Source organism: Echinops telfairi, unplaced genomic scaffold (assembly GCF_000313985.2).
Source record: "Echinops telfairi isolate 266 unplaced genomic scaffold, ASM31398v2 ScPeMD7_7422;HRSCAF=8460, whole genome shotgun sequence".
In the NCBI taxonomy this organism is placed as follows: Eukaryota; Metazoa; Chordata; class Mammalia; order Afrosoricida; family Tenrecidae; genus Echinops; species Echinops telfairi.
The window spans coordinates 3,785,807-3,802,403 of record NW_022111322.1 but is presented as its reverse complement, the minus strand read 5'-3'; the positions used below and the strand labels follow the sequence as shown (position 1 = coordinate 3,802,403).

At 42.2% G+C, this 16,597-nt stretch overlaps 1 protein-coding gene and 1 long non-coding RNA gene across 2 annotated transcripts in view; one reads left to right on the top strand and one right to left on the bottom strand.

The window, feature by feature from the left end:
- Positions 1-740, top strand: part of LOC123522549 — a 5,277-nt gene extending 4,537 nt beyond the window's left edge. The window contains exon 3 of the long non-coding RNA XR_006680802.1: positions 689-740. This is a non-coding gene — a long non-coding RNA (uncharacterized LOC123522549). The remainder of the gene's footprint in view (positions 1-688) is intronic.
- LOC101639705 (arylacetamide deacetylase-like 2) overlaps positions 1-2,293 on the bottom strand; it is a 46,074-nt gene extending 43,781 nt beyond the window's left edge. Inside the window, exon 1 of the mRNA XM_004715992.1 lies at positions 2,156-2,293. Within this exon, the coding sequence (XP_004716049.1) occupies positions 2,156-2,293 (138 nt within the window). The remainder of the gene's footprint in view (positions 1-2,155) is intronic.
- Between the last annotated feature and the right edge of the window lie 14,304 nt (positions 2,294-16,597).

The following is a 16,597-nucleotide window of genomic DNA, read 5'->3' as shown; positions in this document are numbered from 1 at the left end:
AGTGGAGAGCAAATGTTTTGAGAATGATAAGGGCAATGAATGTACAAATGTGCTTTATACACAATTGATATATGTATGGATTGTGGTAAGAGTTGTATGAGCCCCTAATAAAATGATTTTTAAAAGATTTTAAAATAAATAAATAAGCATTATAACAACAACAACAACAACAAAAAAGCCAAGGAGCAGAGTGTCCTATCATGATTTAAATGTTTTTAACTAATGAGAATTCTTGAGATTGTCTACTACTGGAAGGAAATCAATCAGAATATCCCCTAAAGCAAGTTTTGGTACCACAGTAAATTTAGCTAAGTTGTTATTTGAAAAAATAGATTTTTGAGAATTAGATTTTTGGTGAACAGCCTTGTCTCTCGCATTTTGTTGGAGGGTACATATTTGAAGGTTTTTTTTTGGCATTTTAAAAAATTCTATGTAATAGAATGCATGATATTTAATTCTCAGAACAATCCTGACAGGTATTTGTTATTAGCATACTCCCTGGGTAATGTATAATTAAATGTTCTGGAAATTGTACAATGTTGGCCTATTCCCCAAAATATGTGTGTACTCCATAGCTCTTCCTACCACTTTAACCAGATAAATAAATTATTTTTCAGGACTATTTTGTGAACAATCCTAATGTTTATTTATCTTTCATATGTTAAAAACTTTTCATTATTCTTTTCAGAATCAGAACTCTTCGTTACAAAATTCTGTCATAAGAAGGACATAAATGAAGAGACCAGAAGAATATCCTCCCTTGAAGGAGCGAGATGGTTAACTTTACCGAAATAATCTTCATAGTAATTGTATGGGTGCCTTTGTCATTACTTTAAAGGGAAATTCGGGTACAATATCAAATACAAAAATTGCATAATTTTGCTATTATTGAACGACTCCAAAAATAATTTTCAGTTGAAAATCTAAAAGTTGAATTCTAAGAGGTGAGTCTTTTCCGAATAGTGTATTCTTGATGACAGCATCAACCTGAGTCCCTGAATTTTCAATGTATAGGAAATTATCAAAACTTTCCTCAATAATGACACCAAACATGGCTCTGTCCTACCCCCACTGCTAGATACTTGACATATTGATATTTGCTTACCCACACATTCTTTCATTTCACTTTAAAGCAAGCAGTCAGAGCCTTGGAAAAGGAGATCATTAGGAAGAAGTTAATTAGAGAGACAATTACAGATATTTCTTTTAGATACTTCTAACCGCCATCCATTCCATGGGAGAAAAACAAAACTTAATACTCCTTTAAATAGTTACTATCTTAGAAACTCAAAGGGGCAGCTCTACCCTTTCCTATATGGTCGCTATGAGCCAGCACCAATTTGATGGCAATGCATTTGGTTTGGTAGCTTAGATGTGGTAAATGATTAGAGAAACTAAAGTGAGCATTTAGCAGACACTGGAAGGAAGCATATTTCGTTTCACCAAACTGATCCTCTGTGAGAAGTACTGTGGAGTAGTGTCTCCCTCTTCATCCCTCCCACTCTATTGCTTTCTCTTCTTAGTGCTATTGCTGCCTCTCTTTTCCGGCTCCTATTGTTACTATTATAAAAGAACGTTTTGGGAGCAAATTAACTTTGGAGAAATAACATGGGTTTTGACAGGAGCCTCTCCTGAGTTCAACTACTGAAATAGTCATTTTCTGGCTACCTGGGTTCTTCAGAAGCATTTTATCTTCCTGTCTAAATTGGTAAAAATTATCCCAAGACAGTGGGGAGTGAGTGAAAGATTATTTTAAATGAAACCTTTGCCTTCTAAGAGTTCAACAAAGTTAGTTTCTCACTTCCATTAGTAAAGGAATTCTACATTGTGTAGTTAGGAACTATGATTTCTTTGTGCTCTAAATCAGATAACCTGAAATCCTGCAATTTAGAATGTCAGATAAACAAACAGGCGGCACTGAAAGAATAAGCTACCTCAACATCACATGGCTGCAAGCTGGTTAGCAATAAACTCTTGGAAGCAAGAATTATGTTTCACATTGCTTTTCACAAATGCAATACTTTGGTTATATTAGTCATAGTTATAGTCCAAGAAAAATTGTTCTCTCAAAATTTTAATCAAAATCCACAAATTCTCATACATAGACAACCAGACCTCCTAATCTGAAGAAGAGGGAAAAAAATGTTTAACTTACCACAAGCATACACGTTTTAGCACTGGCATCCAAAGCCATTACTTTCCAGGTTTCTTTGATGTTTCCTGGGATGGGTTTATAAAGATAAGAGGCATAAAGGATACAAAACAGCGCAAAGCAGAAAGCTTTGAACCCCATCATCCCTACTTTCAGTCTCTTCCAGGGGCTGAGATAATTTTTTTCAATGACTTCTGAATTATAGACCAGAGCAAATGTAGAGGGAGGACTTACTCAGGTCAGATGATTTTCTTTGTCACATGAAACTAATTTTCTACCTGAAGTATTTAACATCTTGTGTTTTGCAACACAAATCACCTGAAAGAGATGGTGTAACACAAGCCATACAGGTCATGCAAGCATTATGACAAAATGAAAAACTCCCCACCTCCTTCTCCACCCTTTAATATGATTGTTAAACCCATCATAAATATGCCACTGAAATCCCAGAAATCCAACAGTCTAAATGCAGTGGGATTTGGGGTTTTTGTTCTAATAATAAATGTGTAAACCATGATATAAAACTCTACAATTGGTTAGATTTGCAAAGAGGAGCTCACAAAAAGAGTGTTTTAGATTATATTTAGCCAAATTGAAGGCTGATAACAGTGTTTTTCTTTTGCTTTTCATTTTCATAAACTTCATTATCTTCATTTTTTGTGTGATCCAAGTGAGTTTTATGAAAGTTAGGAGCAGTTTCAGGTTTTACAGTAAATGGAACAGAAGCCAGAGAGATTCCACAGCACAGTTGTTGGGACGCGGCACAGCCGTGTTGGGCTGTGTAACCCAGCTGCGCTGAACTGTATGTCGGAGCCGCTGGGACAGAGCACCAGATCAAAACCTCTGGCTTTTTAGGGGCCCTGTTGGGAGGCGCGGTCGACGATACTGGTCAATCCCACTGGCTGAAGCAAATTCACCTGGCTTAGATGGGGCAATCCAGGTGTACCACCCACCTAGGTGTACCACCCCTTCCTGGCCAGGAGCTCAAACCTAGCATTTTCCCCCTGAAGAGGTTTGGACCCAAATCTTTGGGGTACTGGGTGAGAACATCTCTGGCTGCTTCCTGCTGGCAACAGGAGAGAAGTGGGGCTTTGGGTCCACACCCTTCCTACTCTGTGGGAAGGGGTTGTCCGCTCAGGGCCCAGGATGGATAAGGTTGAGGTAGTCAAGGAGCTGGTGGTCCTAGAGGTGGCACACTTGGTTCAGAGACATTGGTACACTGAGAACATCTGGAAGAAATAAACAGGTGGACGGTTCAGGTGAGACAGGGATAATAAGGTTCTGAGGTGGCACTGTCCTTGGAGGTGGGTCTCATGGTTAGTTTAGAAAAGGGGGAATCTTAGGACTGACAGGCATTGGGTGTTTTTTCACTGTAAACACAGGACTGGGGTAAAAGCATTCACTGGCTTACAGGCTGTGAGAGGCTGAGGTAGAGTTGTCTGTGGAGCACCATCTGTCCTGAGGTGGCAGTGAAACACCCCCAACAGCTCTCAGGGGTGCTTTTCTGTAAGCTTTGCTTCTGAGCAGTCTGGGTGCAACAGCTTCCATGATTTCACCTGCCAATGGTGTTCAGCATCCAGGGAAGAAGGTGAGGACAGGATAGGCAGACCAGTATCTCAGAGGACAGCCACTGACCTTGCCGCCACCAGACACGCTACAGCTCTCCTGCTGCTTCGCTGGCTGGGCCCGGCCAATCTTCAATGAGCAGATGCTCACCTGGCCTGCGGGTGCCCTCCCTTCTTGGCTATCTGCAATAGGATAAGGGACACCCTGGTGGCCAGCTTGCTTGCCGGGGTGGCATGGCCCTTGTGTGGGCCTATTCTGGCTAGGGCCGTTCCATGCCCAGTGGCCCAGTTCTGGACACACATACCACTTGGTATTTTGGTCACGGGTCTGGGAAACCTGGGAAATGGTTGACGGACAGTTAGCAAGTGCGGCCAGCACTTGGGCATGTCTGATGTCCTTCCTTCTCTCCTCCTGAGCCTGCACCTCCTGTTCCCGATTGTCCCTGTGTCTCCAAACTGCCCGTCGCCATCTGGAAAACACAACAGAAAATTACTGGGAGCTCGAGGCCTCAAGGTCAGGAATGCAGTTTCAGCGCACACCTCTAGGGGGTTGTGAAACTGGGGCCTCGAGCAGGTGCCCCTGTTCAAGGTAGAGGTCGGGGACCCCAGTCTTTGCCGGCAAACTGGGCCCAACTATTTTCTAGACATCAAGCATTGGCCACCGGCTTGGGTGACCGTACAGGGCCTACGGAGGGAATCACTGGCATGAGTAATTCACCGACCTCCAAAGGCGAGACCATTGGCTTCCCAATAGCCTTCAAAGGCAACGCTGGCAGGAGTGGGCTCTCAAGCCTATGAACAGGAGGAGCAATTAATCAGTAGTTCAGAGAAGATTTTAAGGAAATGGGGATCGTAGCCGGACCCACTGGCACAGCCGAACTGCATTAAGAGCTGTTCCAAAAAAGTGCTGGAATCGGTATTGCTGAAAGGCAAAAGTTAACAGTTATTCAGGGGCTTGCCTCCCGAGTGTCCTTGGCCTAGGCCTGGGCAACAGAGAACCAGCTAGGAAAAGAGCAAACCCATGCTGGCAGAACGCTAAAGGAACTCATTTGTAAAACCAGGAAAAGCTAAAGGGAATGGAGGGGAAAGGGAAACATTCAGCTTCCGGGACCCGGAGGGGCTAACTCCCGGGTCAAGCTTCCGTTGTCCTGCAACAAAAATGGCGGCCTCCACATCGTTTAATTGACTGGTGGGGGCAAGCCACTGAATCCAGAGTCCTGCAGACACCAACAGAGTTCACACGTGCGCGCATGGCTGTCTAGCTGGCCAGACACAAAGCAGACCACGGAAAATCAAAAAGGCACAGCATTCCCATCCCATCCCAGGAATCTAGGCTGGGGAGGGCATGAAAGCCCCCGGACACACAGAAAGGCTAGTGCACAGTGTCTCCTAAAAATAGGGAGCAGAGATAGAAATACAGACATGAAGGGTTGGGGCTTCTGCAATACATTAGGAGCAGGTCGCTGTGACTTTCCCGGCGGGATCAATCAAGGCTAGCGTCCTTTCCAAATCATGCGTGGTGCCGTTTTAGTGGCCAGCTGAGCTGCTGTTTCCTCAGCCTTGTGTATCCGAGTCACACAGCACCATATGTTAGATCTCAACTTCTCGTGGTCCATGGCTTCATGCGAGAAAGAATGCATGCCAAAGCATAGTTTGTGATCCAAATGAGTTTTGTGAAAATTAGAAGCCATTTCAGGTTTTACAGTAAAGGGAACACAAGCAGACAGAGTCCGGGACATGGTTGGCAGGATGTGGCCAGCCATGCTGAACTGTGCGTTGGAGCCGCTGGGAGAGTAGTATCTTCATTTTTATAAGATTGCTTACAAAACTTATAACAATCCATCATTCAGTTGTATAAAGCATGCTTGTACATAGGTCACCATAAATAATTTCAAAATATTTGCTTTCTACTTGAGTCCTTGGTATCAGCTCCTCTTTTTACCCCTCCCTCCCCCACAATCCCATTCTCATGAATCCTTGATCAATAATATATTAATTATTGTTATCAATAATTATATTGTTATTATAGTTATTATAATTATAATTATCAATAATATATTGTTATTGCATATCTTACACTGTCCATTGTCTCCCATCACCTACATTTCTGTTATTCATTCCCCTTTGAGGGAGGGGTCCATATATATCCAATTTTTTGATGGGTTTCCCCTTTAGCCCCCTACCCCCATCATCCCCCTACCCTCATGATATCACTATTCCAATAACTGTTCCTGAAAGGTTTACCTGTCCTGAATTCCATGTGCCGAGAGCTCTTATCTGTACCAATGTGTGTACTTCGGTCTAGTCAAATTTGTAAGGTAGAACTGCGTCATGGGGGTGGTAGGAAGGAAGCATTCAGGAACAAGAGGAGGCTGCAGCTGTACACGTAGTTGGGATTAGAGCCTGCCCCTCAGACCTCTCCACTGATTCCCTGCTTTATGCCGGTATGCTGCATTCACATCTTGGAGTACTGGGTTGAAGTCTGGTCCCTCTTTCCCTGTGGAGATATAAACAATACCCTCCCCTTGGGTGGGTTAGTGCCCTGTTCCCCTGCTGCCCATTTATTTCTCTCCCCACCCCCCACCCCCCTTATAGTTGACTACCATATGTATCCCTGGATTTGGTCTGGTCCCTGCCATACTACCTGGACCTCACCCCAGGAATGTTTGTATGTAGAGCTTTTTCCCTATGCCCCTTTTGCATTTTTTAAGCTTACCTCAGCAGTTTCATGTTGTACTTGTCCTTTTGTGCTTGGCTTACTTCGCTTAGCATAATTTACTCCAGTTCTTTCCATGTGAAGATGAATTTCCCCTTTTTGCCCCAGAGGAATGTCTTTAATGTCTTATCTTTGTCTTATGTTATTAACTAGGACTTTCAGTATGATGTTCAATAAAAGCATATACAAGGGACATCCTAATATGGTCCCCTTGTTCAGTGAGGTTTTTTTTCTTTTCTCCAGTTATTACTACATTGGCTGTGGGTTTTTCATACAAATGGCTTGTACTATATTGAGGAATTTTCCTTCCATTCCTATCTTCCTGGGTGTCCTAAACAGGAATGGGTGTTTGATGTTGTTGAAGAATTTTCCTGCATCTATTGATATTACTCTGTGGTTCTTCTCCTTTTTCCTGTCAATGTGGCAGATAATGTTAATGGATTTTCAGGTGTTGAACCATCCCTGCATCCCTGGAATGAACCCCATTTATCATAATATATTATTGTTTTATATATTTTTGTATTCTATTGGTCAATATTTTGTTCAGGATTTTTCCATCAGTATTCATTAGAGACAGCAGTCTGTAGTTCTTAATTCTCCTGGGATCCTTTCCCACTTTAGGTACCAGTGTTATGCTAGCTTCATAGAAAGTGTTTGGGAGTTTGCCATCCTTTTCTGTGGAAGAGTTTGTGTAGGAATGGTGTCATTTCTTCCCTGAATACTTGGTAAAATGCTCCTGTGAAGCCGCCTGACCCAGGGGATTGTCGAATTGGTAGTCCCTTGATAAATATCTATGTATTCTATTGCTATGGGTCTGTTGATGTTCTTGACATCCATCTGGGACAATCTATTGCTTTTCCAAGTGTTTGCTCATGTCTTCCAATCTGTTGAATTTATACGTGTACAGACCATCATAGTATTATTTAATTAACCTCTTAATTTCATTAGGGTCCATTGTAATTAACCCCTTTCATCCCTCATCCTGGCTATTGATGTTTGTTCCTGCCTTTCTTTGATTAGGTTTGCCAATGTTCTATCGATTCTGTTAATATTGTCAAAGAACCAGCTTTTAACTGCATTGATTTGGGGAACTGTTTTATTGTTGTCTCTCTCCTGTGTCTCGGCCCTGGTATTTATTATTTCTTTTCTTTTGCTATTAGTAGGATTATTCTGTTGGCTCTTCTCTAATTTCTGGATGCTTTGTTACAGAGTATCAATCATAAGTCTCTCTTCATTTTTAATGTGTGCATTCATCACTATCAAAGTTCCTCTGATAACTGATTTTGCTGTCTCTCAAAGGTGTTGGTACATTGAATTCTCATTCACATTGGTTTCTAAAATCTTCCTAATTTCATCTCTAATTGGGACCAGTACCCACTGGAGAGGATACCAATTAGACTGAACTCATTTTTCAGTAGGGAGTTATTCAACCTCCAATTATTTGTCATTGTTTTCTTAATTGTCCACTGATCACCAGCCTTATTTCATAGTGGTCCTAGAGGGAAGTCTGAGTGATCTCTATGTGTTTGAATTTACTCAGGCTCGACATGTGCCCCAGCATGTGGTCTATCTTTGAGTTGAACCACATGTGCTTGAAAAGAATGTGTTGTTTTCTTTTGCATTTTGGTGAAAAGCTCTAAAAATGTCTATTAGACCAAGTTGCCTAATGGTTGAGTTTGGTTCCGTGACTTCCTTGTTAAGAAGCTTTCCCTGTGTTCTGTCTTTCTTGGAGAGTGGTGTATTAAAGTCATCTGCTATGATTGTTGAGCCTATGATTTCTTTTTTCATCTTTGGAGCATTTGATTGATGAATTTCACATATATCTCTTTGAGCACATACATATTTTTATGCTTACGGGTTCTTTGTCTACTTTTCACTTGAGCATTATATAGTGCCCCTCTTTATCTTTTGTTATGACTTACACTTTGAGATCAATACTGTCAGAGATTAGAATTGCAATCCCTGCTTTCTATGAATTGCAGTTTGCTTAGTATATTTTTCACCAGACTAATTCTCAGCCTATGTTTCTCTGAAAGCTTGAGATGTATCTCTGGTACACAACAGACAGAGACAATACCACAAACACTGCCTGAAAGGACCACTTGAACTTCCCACCAAAGTGAGAATCCTGGCTTCCCAACGAGAGAGCAAAACTTTATCCCAGTGAGACAGAGATGTGGCATGATCCCACAGTGCAGCTTGATCCAAGTAGTACGTAGAATCATGTCTATTAGCCCCTAAGAGAGGATCCACAAGGCTCTTGAACTCCAAGGAAAATGATGCCAAGCTGCACCAAAGCACCATGCAAGCAATAATCCACATTAGCACCCACTACAAGAAAACAGAGAAACAAAAATCAATACCTGAAGAGGATCTGAACCCAGCAACAGGCATAGAAAAAGCAAACTTTGTACCACAAGAGAAAAAAATCCTTAGTATGCTGCTTAGAGTCATACAAGATATGATGGAATAGATACATAAAAAGGACGAAACAAATAGAGAGGATAGAGTCCACATACGGAAGAGAAACACAAGAGTTAAGGGGAAAAGCAGCAGAACCAGAGCAAATGGTGAAAGACCTTACCATCAGAATGGGCAGAAAAATCATATCAGCAACCTCGAAGATAATCAAGTATACTTCAAAAAACATGAAAGACAATCAAACTAGATAATCAAAGAAGCTGAAGAAAATCTGAGAACGATGAGTGATGCTATGAAGATCAACAATATTAGAATAATCAGCTTGTTGGAGCAAAACATGATAAAAAAAACCAACAGCCAAGATAGCGAGGGAATTTCTGGAAGAAAACTTCCCCCACTTTAATAAAGGAGACTCAGACAATCATCCAGGAAACATAGAGGACACCAATTAGTAGAAAACAACAACAAATATAGTAGTGAAACTATAGAACTTTGAGGAAAAAAAGGAGAAAAGCCATAAAAGCAGCTAGAGAAAAAAAAGCAGTCACCTACAAGGGTAATCAGACAAGAATATGCTCAGACTGATCAGCAGAAACCATGAAGAAGCAGAGAGAATGGAATGTCATCTTGCGAAATCCAAAGAGAATAAAGCTGACCCAAGAACACTTGAGATCACCAAACTCTCCATCAATGCAGCTGGACAAGTATGGGTTTCTGACATCAGGGAAATTTGGAGTATCCATCAAAAAAATAGGTTCTGGCAAGATGGCACCAAGGTAAGCAGCCCACATTGGGATCTCTGTGGTGATCAGTGTACCTGGTGTACAGGAGGATGAATGTGGGGATTCAGGTAAGTGAAAAGACTCCTGTAAGAGCCCGGTGTACGTCATTTGTTTGAAAGGAAACCTTCCCCCATATTTATCCTTGCTTCAGAACTCCAGGCATTTGCAACATGGTTCCTGGGACTCTCCGGCCCATGCTGGCCACACTACTTCAGACGCCACTGAGGCCACCAACCACTAATTGCTACACTCACCCTGATCACTGCAACCAGAACTAGCCAGCACCCATACTGAGTCCTCCACAACCATGACTGGACTCCTACACAGTGACAGTCTGACAATGGCACTCTCCACTGTGAGCTTCTCCCTCCTCCCAGGAATCCCTTCTCCTCCCATGGTAGGGGTCTTGCCGCCAAGTTTAGGTCTCCCACACATCCATGGCTCCAGTGGCCATGGCTAAAGCCTGTCTGCCATCAACCTGCAGTACGTTTAATCACTTGGGGCTGTGACATCTCGCCCCCCTCCCCTCCCCCCACCCCCGTGACGCTATTGCCTGATATCCCTCCACACCTGCAGCAGTGGTGGCTCCTCTCCACCTGCCACCTGCAGCAGTAGTGGCCTGTCCCACACAAGCACAGCGCCCCTTCCAGTGGTAGTGACAGCATGTCATGCACCCACATGGTGCCTCACTTGTGGGCAGTGGCAACTGCCCCCACTGATGCCAGGCACCACCATCCTGTGGCAGGGCATTTTTCCTACTGTCACACAGAAAGCCCTCCCTCAGTAATAGTACCCGCATCCTAGCATCTGCTCAGAACCTCTACCTGAAGCAAGGAGGCTTTCCCCCAGCACCTGCATTCAGCAGCAGTGAGGCTGTCCACACCTTCACATGGCATGCCCTCCCATGGCAGCAGATCTCCCCAAACATTGTCTTCTATTTTGGTGCCTTTTTTAAGGCTGAAAATTATGGTATGACAGCCCAGAGAAGACCCAAGCCCAAGCTGCAGGCCTTCCACAACTTGACCCAGTGGCACACCTTAAATCACCAGCCTCACCGCAGTATCTGAGCCCCCACCCCTACTGTTAGACGCTGAGTCACTCTGGCACCCTGCCTACTTAGCAGTCTGACCCACCACCATAGAAGGCCACAGGAAAGTCTCAAAAACATTCTTACCAGTCACACGGAGAAAGATCTGAGGGCTCCTTGCTCTCTCAGATACATAGTGCCCAGTTCTTCCAAAGTGATACTCAAACAGCAACATACCACAACACCCTCAACAAGAATGCAAAACAAAACACAACAGCAGAGATAATGATGATCATAGATGTATCAGACATGCATCTGCCAGAAAAAAAATCTTCAGAAGGCTATTTGATGAGGGAAGCACCATAGAATAAGGACACAATGATAGAGGAGATAAAGTCCACGATAGAAGGGATGAAGTCCACACACCAATGGGAAATATGGGAACTAATGGATAAGGTGGCAGAAGCTAAGCACAAGATCACAGATCTCACGAACAGACTAGAGAAGGCAGAAAACATGCCAGTGATCTCAAGGACAATCAGACAGACTTCAACATATGGGATAGACAGTCAAACATGATAATCAAAGAGGCGGAAGAAAACTTGAGATCATTGACAGATGTTATGAGGAAAAACAATATATGAATAATTGGGCTACCAGAACAGGACACCATGAAGAAGTCAACTAAAGATAAATTAGGGAATATCTGGAAGCAAACTTACCTACCTTAATGAATGAGAATCAGACACACACACAAGCAGCAGAGAGGACACCAATTTGACTAAACTCCAGGAAGAACTCACCAAGGCGTATAATAGATAAATTATCCAACTTTAAGGGAAAAGAGAATATTTTAAGAGCAGCACGAGAAAATGGGTGGTCACATGCAATGTTTCTCAGTAAGAATATACTCAGACCTATCATCAGAAACTGTGAAGAGGAGGAGAAAGTAGAGAAACATCTTCCTAAAGCTGAAAGAATAAAACACCTGCTCAAGAATCCTCTACCCTGCCAAAATATCTTTTAAGATAGAAGGCAAGGTGAGAATCTTCCAGGACAACGAAAAACCCAAAGAATGTGCCATAAGACACCCAACCCTGCGGAAGATCCTTGCCGACTCACTATGGTCAGAAGACCAACATCCACCATGCACAAGCAAGAGACCACCATATAACCCAACTCCACACAGAAGCTGATAACAATTACCAAGACAACTTGACCTCAGAGGGAAAAAAGGGGCAAGAATGAGAATGAAAATGCAACATACCGAACCATATGGGATACAAGAAAATCAGGTATCAGAGATAGGTCAATAGCAATAAGTGCATATATGAAAAAGGATGAGAGACCCGGTTGATATGCTATCACAAAAGCTCCAGTAACTAGAACAGAGTCTAAAGGAAAACCCCTCCAATAGCAAAAGAGATCATAAAAATCAGGGCAGAGTTAAATGAGTGGGAAGACAATATAACAATGCAAAAAAATCTATACAGCAAAAAGCTGGTTCTTTGAAAGGATCGACAGAATCAACAAACCTCTGGCAAGTCTAACCAAGGAAAGGAAGGACAAGCATCAATAGCCAGGATGAGTGATGACACGGGATTAAAGGGACAATCACAAAGAAGTATGGAATCTGTATTGTAATGAATTCAACAACGTGGAAGACATGTACAGATACTTGGAAAAACAATCCCTCCCTAGATTATTTCAGATAGAGGTCAAGAACCTCAGCAGAATCAAATCCAAGAAAGTAGATACAGCTATTTAAAACCTAACAACAAAATGTTCCCAAATCAGACGTCTTCATAGGAGAATTCAAACAAGCATTCAGGGAAGAGCTGAGACCAATCCTTCACAAATTATTCCAGAGCATAGAAAAGGATAGCAAACTCTCAAATTCATTTTACCAAGTTAATATAACTATTATACCTAAACAGAGCAAGGATACCACAGGAATAAAGAGCTACAGTCCTGTATCTTTAATGAACATAGATGCAAACTTCCTTAATTAAATATTGGCCAATAGAATACAAATGTATGTAAAACATATCCTCCATCTGGATCAGGTGGAATTCATTCCAGAAGTGCAGAGAAGGTTTAACAGCCCCAAACTCATCAATATTATACACCACGTTGAAAAGAAAAGCTATAAGAATTGCATGATAATATTGATAGACAAGACCCTCAAGAAGATAGGAATGGAAGAAAAATTCCTCAAATTAGTACAAGCTATCTACAAAAAAAAGCCAACAGCCAATATCAGAGTCAATGGAAAAAGACGAAAATAATTCCACTGAACAAGGGGACTAGACTAAGATGCTCCTTGTCCCCACTTCTATTCAACATTGTACTGGAGGTCCACGCTAGCAACATAAGTCAGCAGAAGGACATTCAAAGTATCCATCTGGAGAGAAGGAAGTGAAACTATTGCTATTTGCAGACAAAATAATTCTATACATTGAAAATTCCAAAAGTTTCACAACAGGAGTTCTGACAGTGATAGAAAATGCAGAAGAGTGTGGCAGGATACAAGATCCACAAACAAAAGTCTCTTGGTTTGCTATATACACCAGGGAAGACCATGGACGAGGAGATCGAGAAGGTAGTTCCCTTCACAATAGCCAAGAAGAAATTAAAATATTGAGGGATATATTTAATAACAACAACAACAAAAAGACTTAGAAAAGGAAAACTACAGGACCCTACTACAGGAAACCAAAAGTGACCTCAACAAATGGAAGAATATCCCATGCTCATGGATCAGAAGATTCAGTATAGTAAAGATGTAAATCTTAAAAAAAAAAAAAAAAGATGTAAATCTTACCCAAGGCACTGTATAAGTTTAACACTATCCTGATTTACATACCAAAAACCTTCTTCAAAAAACTAGAAAAACTGACAACCAATTTCATATGGAGAAGGAAGTGTTAGAGTAAACCAGCCTCTAACATCCATGGGGGTCCGTAGGAGCAATTGTATGGTTATGATAAATAGAGATCATAGTAAAGTCGTGGAAGATAGGAGAGACAGGAAAGAGAGTGAAATAAAGGAGTCAGGTACATTTCATGGTAGCATGCTCACCTCCGGGATGACCATGATTTCAGGAGCCAGGTCCATGAAGATAGTGGGAAGAGGAGTCAGGAGAAATCATATGCACTTTATTTCTGATCCAGGCCTATATATCCTTGGGGGCGTGTTTACAGGTAACCACATGTCAGGAAGGAGCTGTACAATAGGCATACACATCCCGGGAATGGGATTAGCTAGGGGTGTACATATAATAGGAAATGGAGGGACTAGGGGTACACATATGACAAGATGGGTGGACCCTAGACTCAAGATGGCAGCCTAAACTTGATCATCCTTGAGTGGGCTTGACCTTCTCTCTGGGCCTCCTTGAGGGAAACAATCCACTACCCTTATCAGAAGGATGTGGGCCCTACATAAGGTGGGACAGAGTATACAGTCTGATTGCTCTAAATGATTGCTAACCCTTTGGAAGAAAAACTTCTGACCAGATTGGGTTGACCTCCAGGTTTACAGTCATTTACCATGTATAGCAAGCAGCATCTTAGCTTTGGCGTATATTCGGGGAGACAATCTGTGGAAAATCCTTTTTGTATCCCACAGAGAAGCCAGAATTACCATAGAACTTCTCTAGAAAAGGAAAAAGTCAGATGGCTTCCTTTAGCTTCATTTAACACCTACTACACAGCCACAGTAGTCAAAACAGTGTGGTACTCAGACCAATGGAAAAGGACAGAAAACTCAGAAATAAAACCATCAGCATATAGACAACTGATCTTTGACAAGGGCCCAAAAAGCATCAAGTAGGAGGTGGATGCCTTCTTTAACAAGTGGTGCTGAAAATAATGCATATGCACCTGTGGAAAAATGAAGCAAGATGTTTACCTCACTCCTTGCACAAGAACAAACGCAAGATGTATCACAGACCTAGAAGTAAAACCCCAAACAACGGGACCATCAACAAAAGAATTGGGACAAACTTACAAACCATGGCTCACAGAATACATAGGTTAACTGCAATATGGAAGGGTACACACACAGGTGAACCTGAAATTGGCAAGTGGAATAAACTAAGGATAAAACACCTGTGTGGGTCGAAAGATTTCACCATGAGGGTTAAAAGAGAGCCCACAGACTGGGATAGGGTTTTTAGCAATGATATAACAGGCCAAAGCCTTATTACTAAAATCTACAATAACCTCCTAGCCTGAAAAAAGAGGAAACAGTTAACCCCCATAGGGAAGTATGTAAAACACCTGATAAGTATCACTAGGGAGGAGACAGAAATGGTCAATAAAACATGAGAAAATGCTCCCATTCATTAGCCATCAGAGAAATGCAAATTAAAACAACCATGAGGTACCATCTAGCACCCTTGAGGTTAGCCCAAATCAGAAAATCAAAGAGCAAGACATGTTGGAAGGGATGTGGTGAGAAAGGAACTCTCCCCAGTTTTTGGTGGTCGTGTAGATATGTACACCTTCTGTGGAAAGCACTCTGGCGATATTTAAAGCAAATGGCAACTGAGTTACCCTATGACCCAGTTATCTCTCTACTGGGCACATACCCAGAAGAGATAAGAACCACAAGCAGTCATTTGCACTCCAATGTTTATTGCAGCACAATTCAAAATTTCAAAGATTGGAAACAACCTAAATTTTCATCGATAGATGAGTGGATTAGTAAACTCGGAACATACACACAATGCAGTACTATGCATCACTAAAAAGCACTGGTAATCACATAAAGCACATCGTTTCATGGGAAGAGTTGGAAGAAATTATGCTAAGCAAAGTAAGCCAATCATAAAAAGACAAGTATAACACGAGTCATCTGAGATAAGTATAATTAACACAGTCAGTATAGAAGAAAATACACTTATCTCACACTATGTGAGTTGAGGTACAGGGAGTTGGATCGAGGTCAGACCAAACCCAAGGAGTTATATGTTATTTCAACACAAAGAAGGGGAAAGGGGGCAGGGGAGGGAGAAATGGGGGCTGTAGGGGGAGAGTGATGCGGGCGTGGGAGAAGCAGCGCACTAACCCACCCTGGAGGAGAGTATAGGTTATGTCTCCACAAATTGAGAGTGTGCATACAGACCCCACCACAGTGCACCAAACCATAAGGGTAACGTAAACCTGCGGAGAAATGAATGAAAAGATTGGGCTACAGAGCCGGCCCCAGTCAGCGCCAAACTGACCCCTCCCTAGAAGTATGTGTAATAGAGAACATTAATGTACAGGTTGGTGATAGGGGCCGCATGCTACGCCCATACCACACGGAAGCAAACCTACAAGCAAAAAGAGAAAGGGATGGTCTAGACCCCATATTGGCACACTAAACCCAGAAAATGATGTCCTTGCATGGAGCTGTTAAACACAGAGAGGACTGTAGTGCCAACAACAGCTAAGACATGTTGTCCCTTACTGGAGCATACCATAACAGAGGACAATACTGGGGACACACGGCAGGGAGTTAGTGCGATCTGAATCCCCTGCAGCAAGGTGAACCACGAAGGGAACATAACAGATCAGCAATAGGAACAAAGCCAAGCCACAAAGCCCATAAATATACCCCCAAATAAACTTCAGACTAGGAGGGGCAGCTCCTTGAATTCCCCCAGAACCACTGGGGAGATAGTCATCAGAGGACAAACCTGGAATTATGTATGATTTTTTTCTCTTTTTCCAATCTTTTGTTTTCCTTTTGTTTGGTCTATGCTATTATTGGCTTGCCTACTTATGTAAGAAAGGCATGGGAAGCAAGCTTGAAGAAAAAGCAATAGGATCGACTTGAGCAGAGAAGGAGGCAGGGGAAGGGAGCGGTGATCAAACAAAGCCATAGACAGGGGAACAACTAGGGAATTAAAATCAACAGCAAGGAAGATGTAGAGATTCTGGGGGT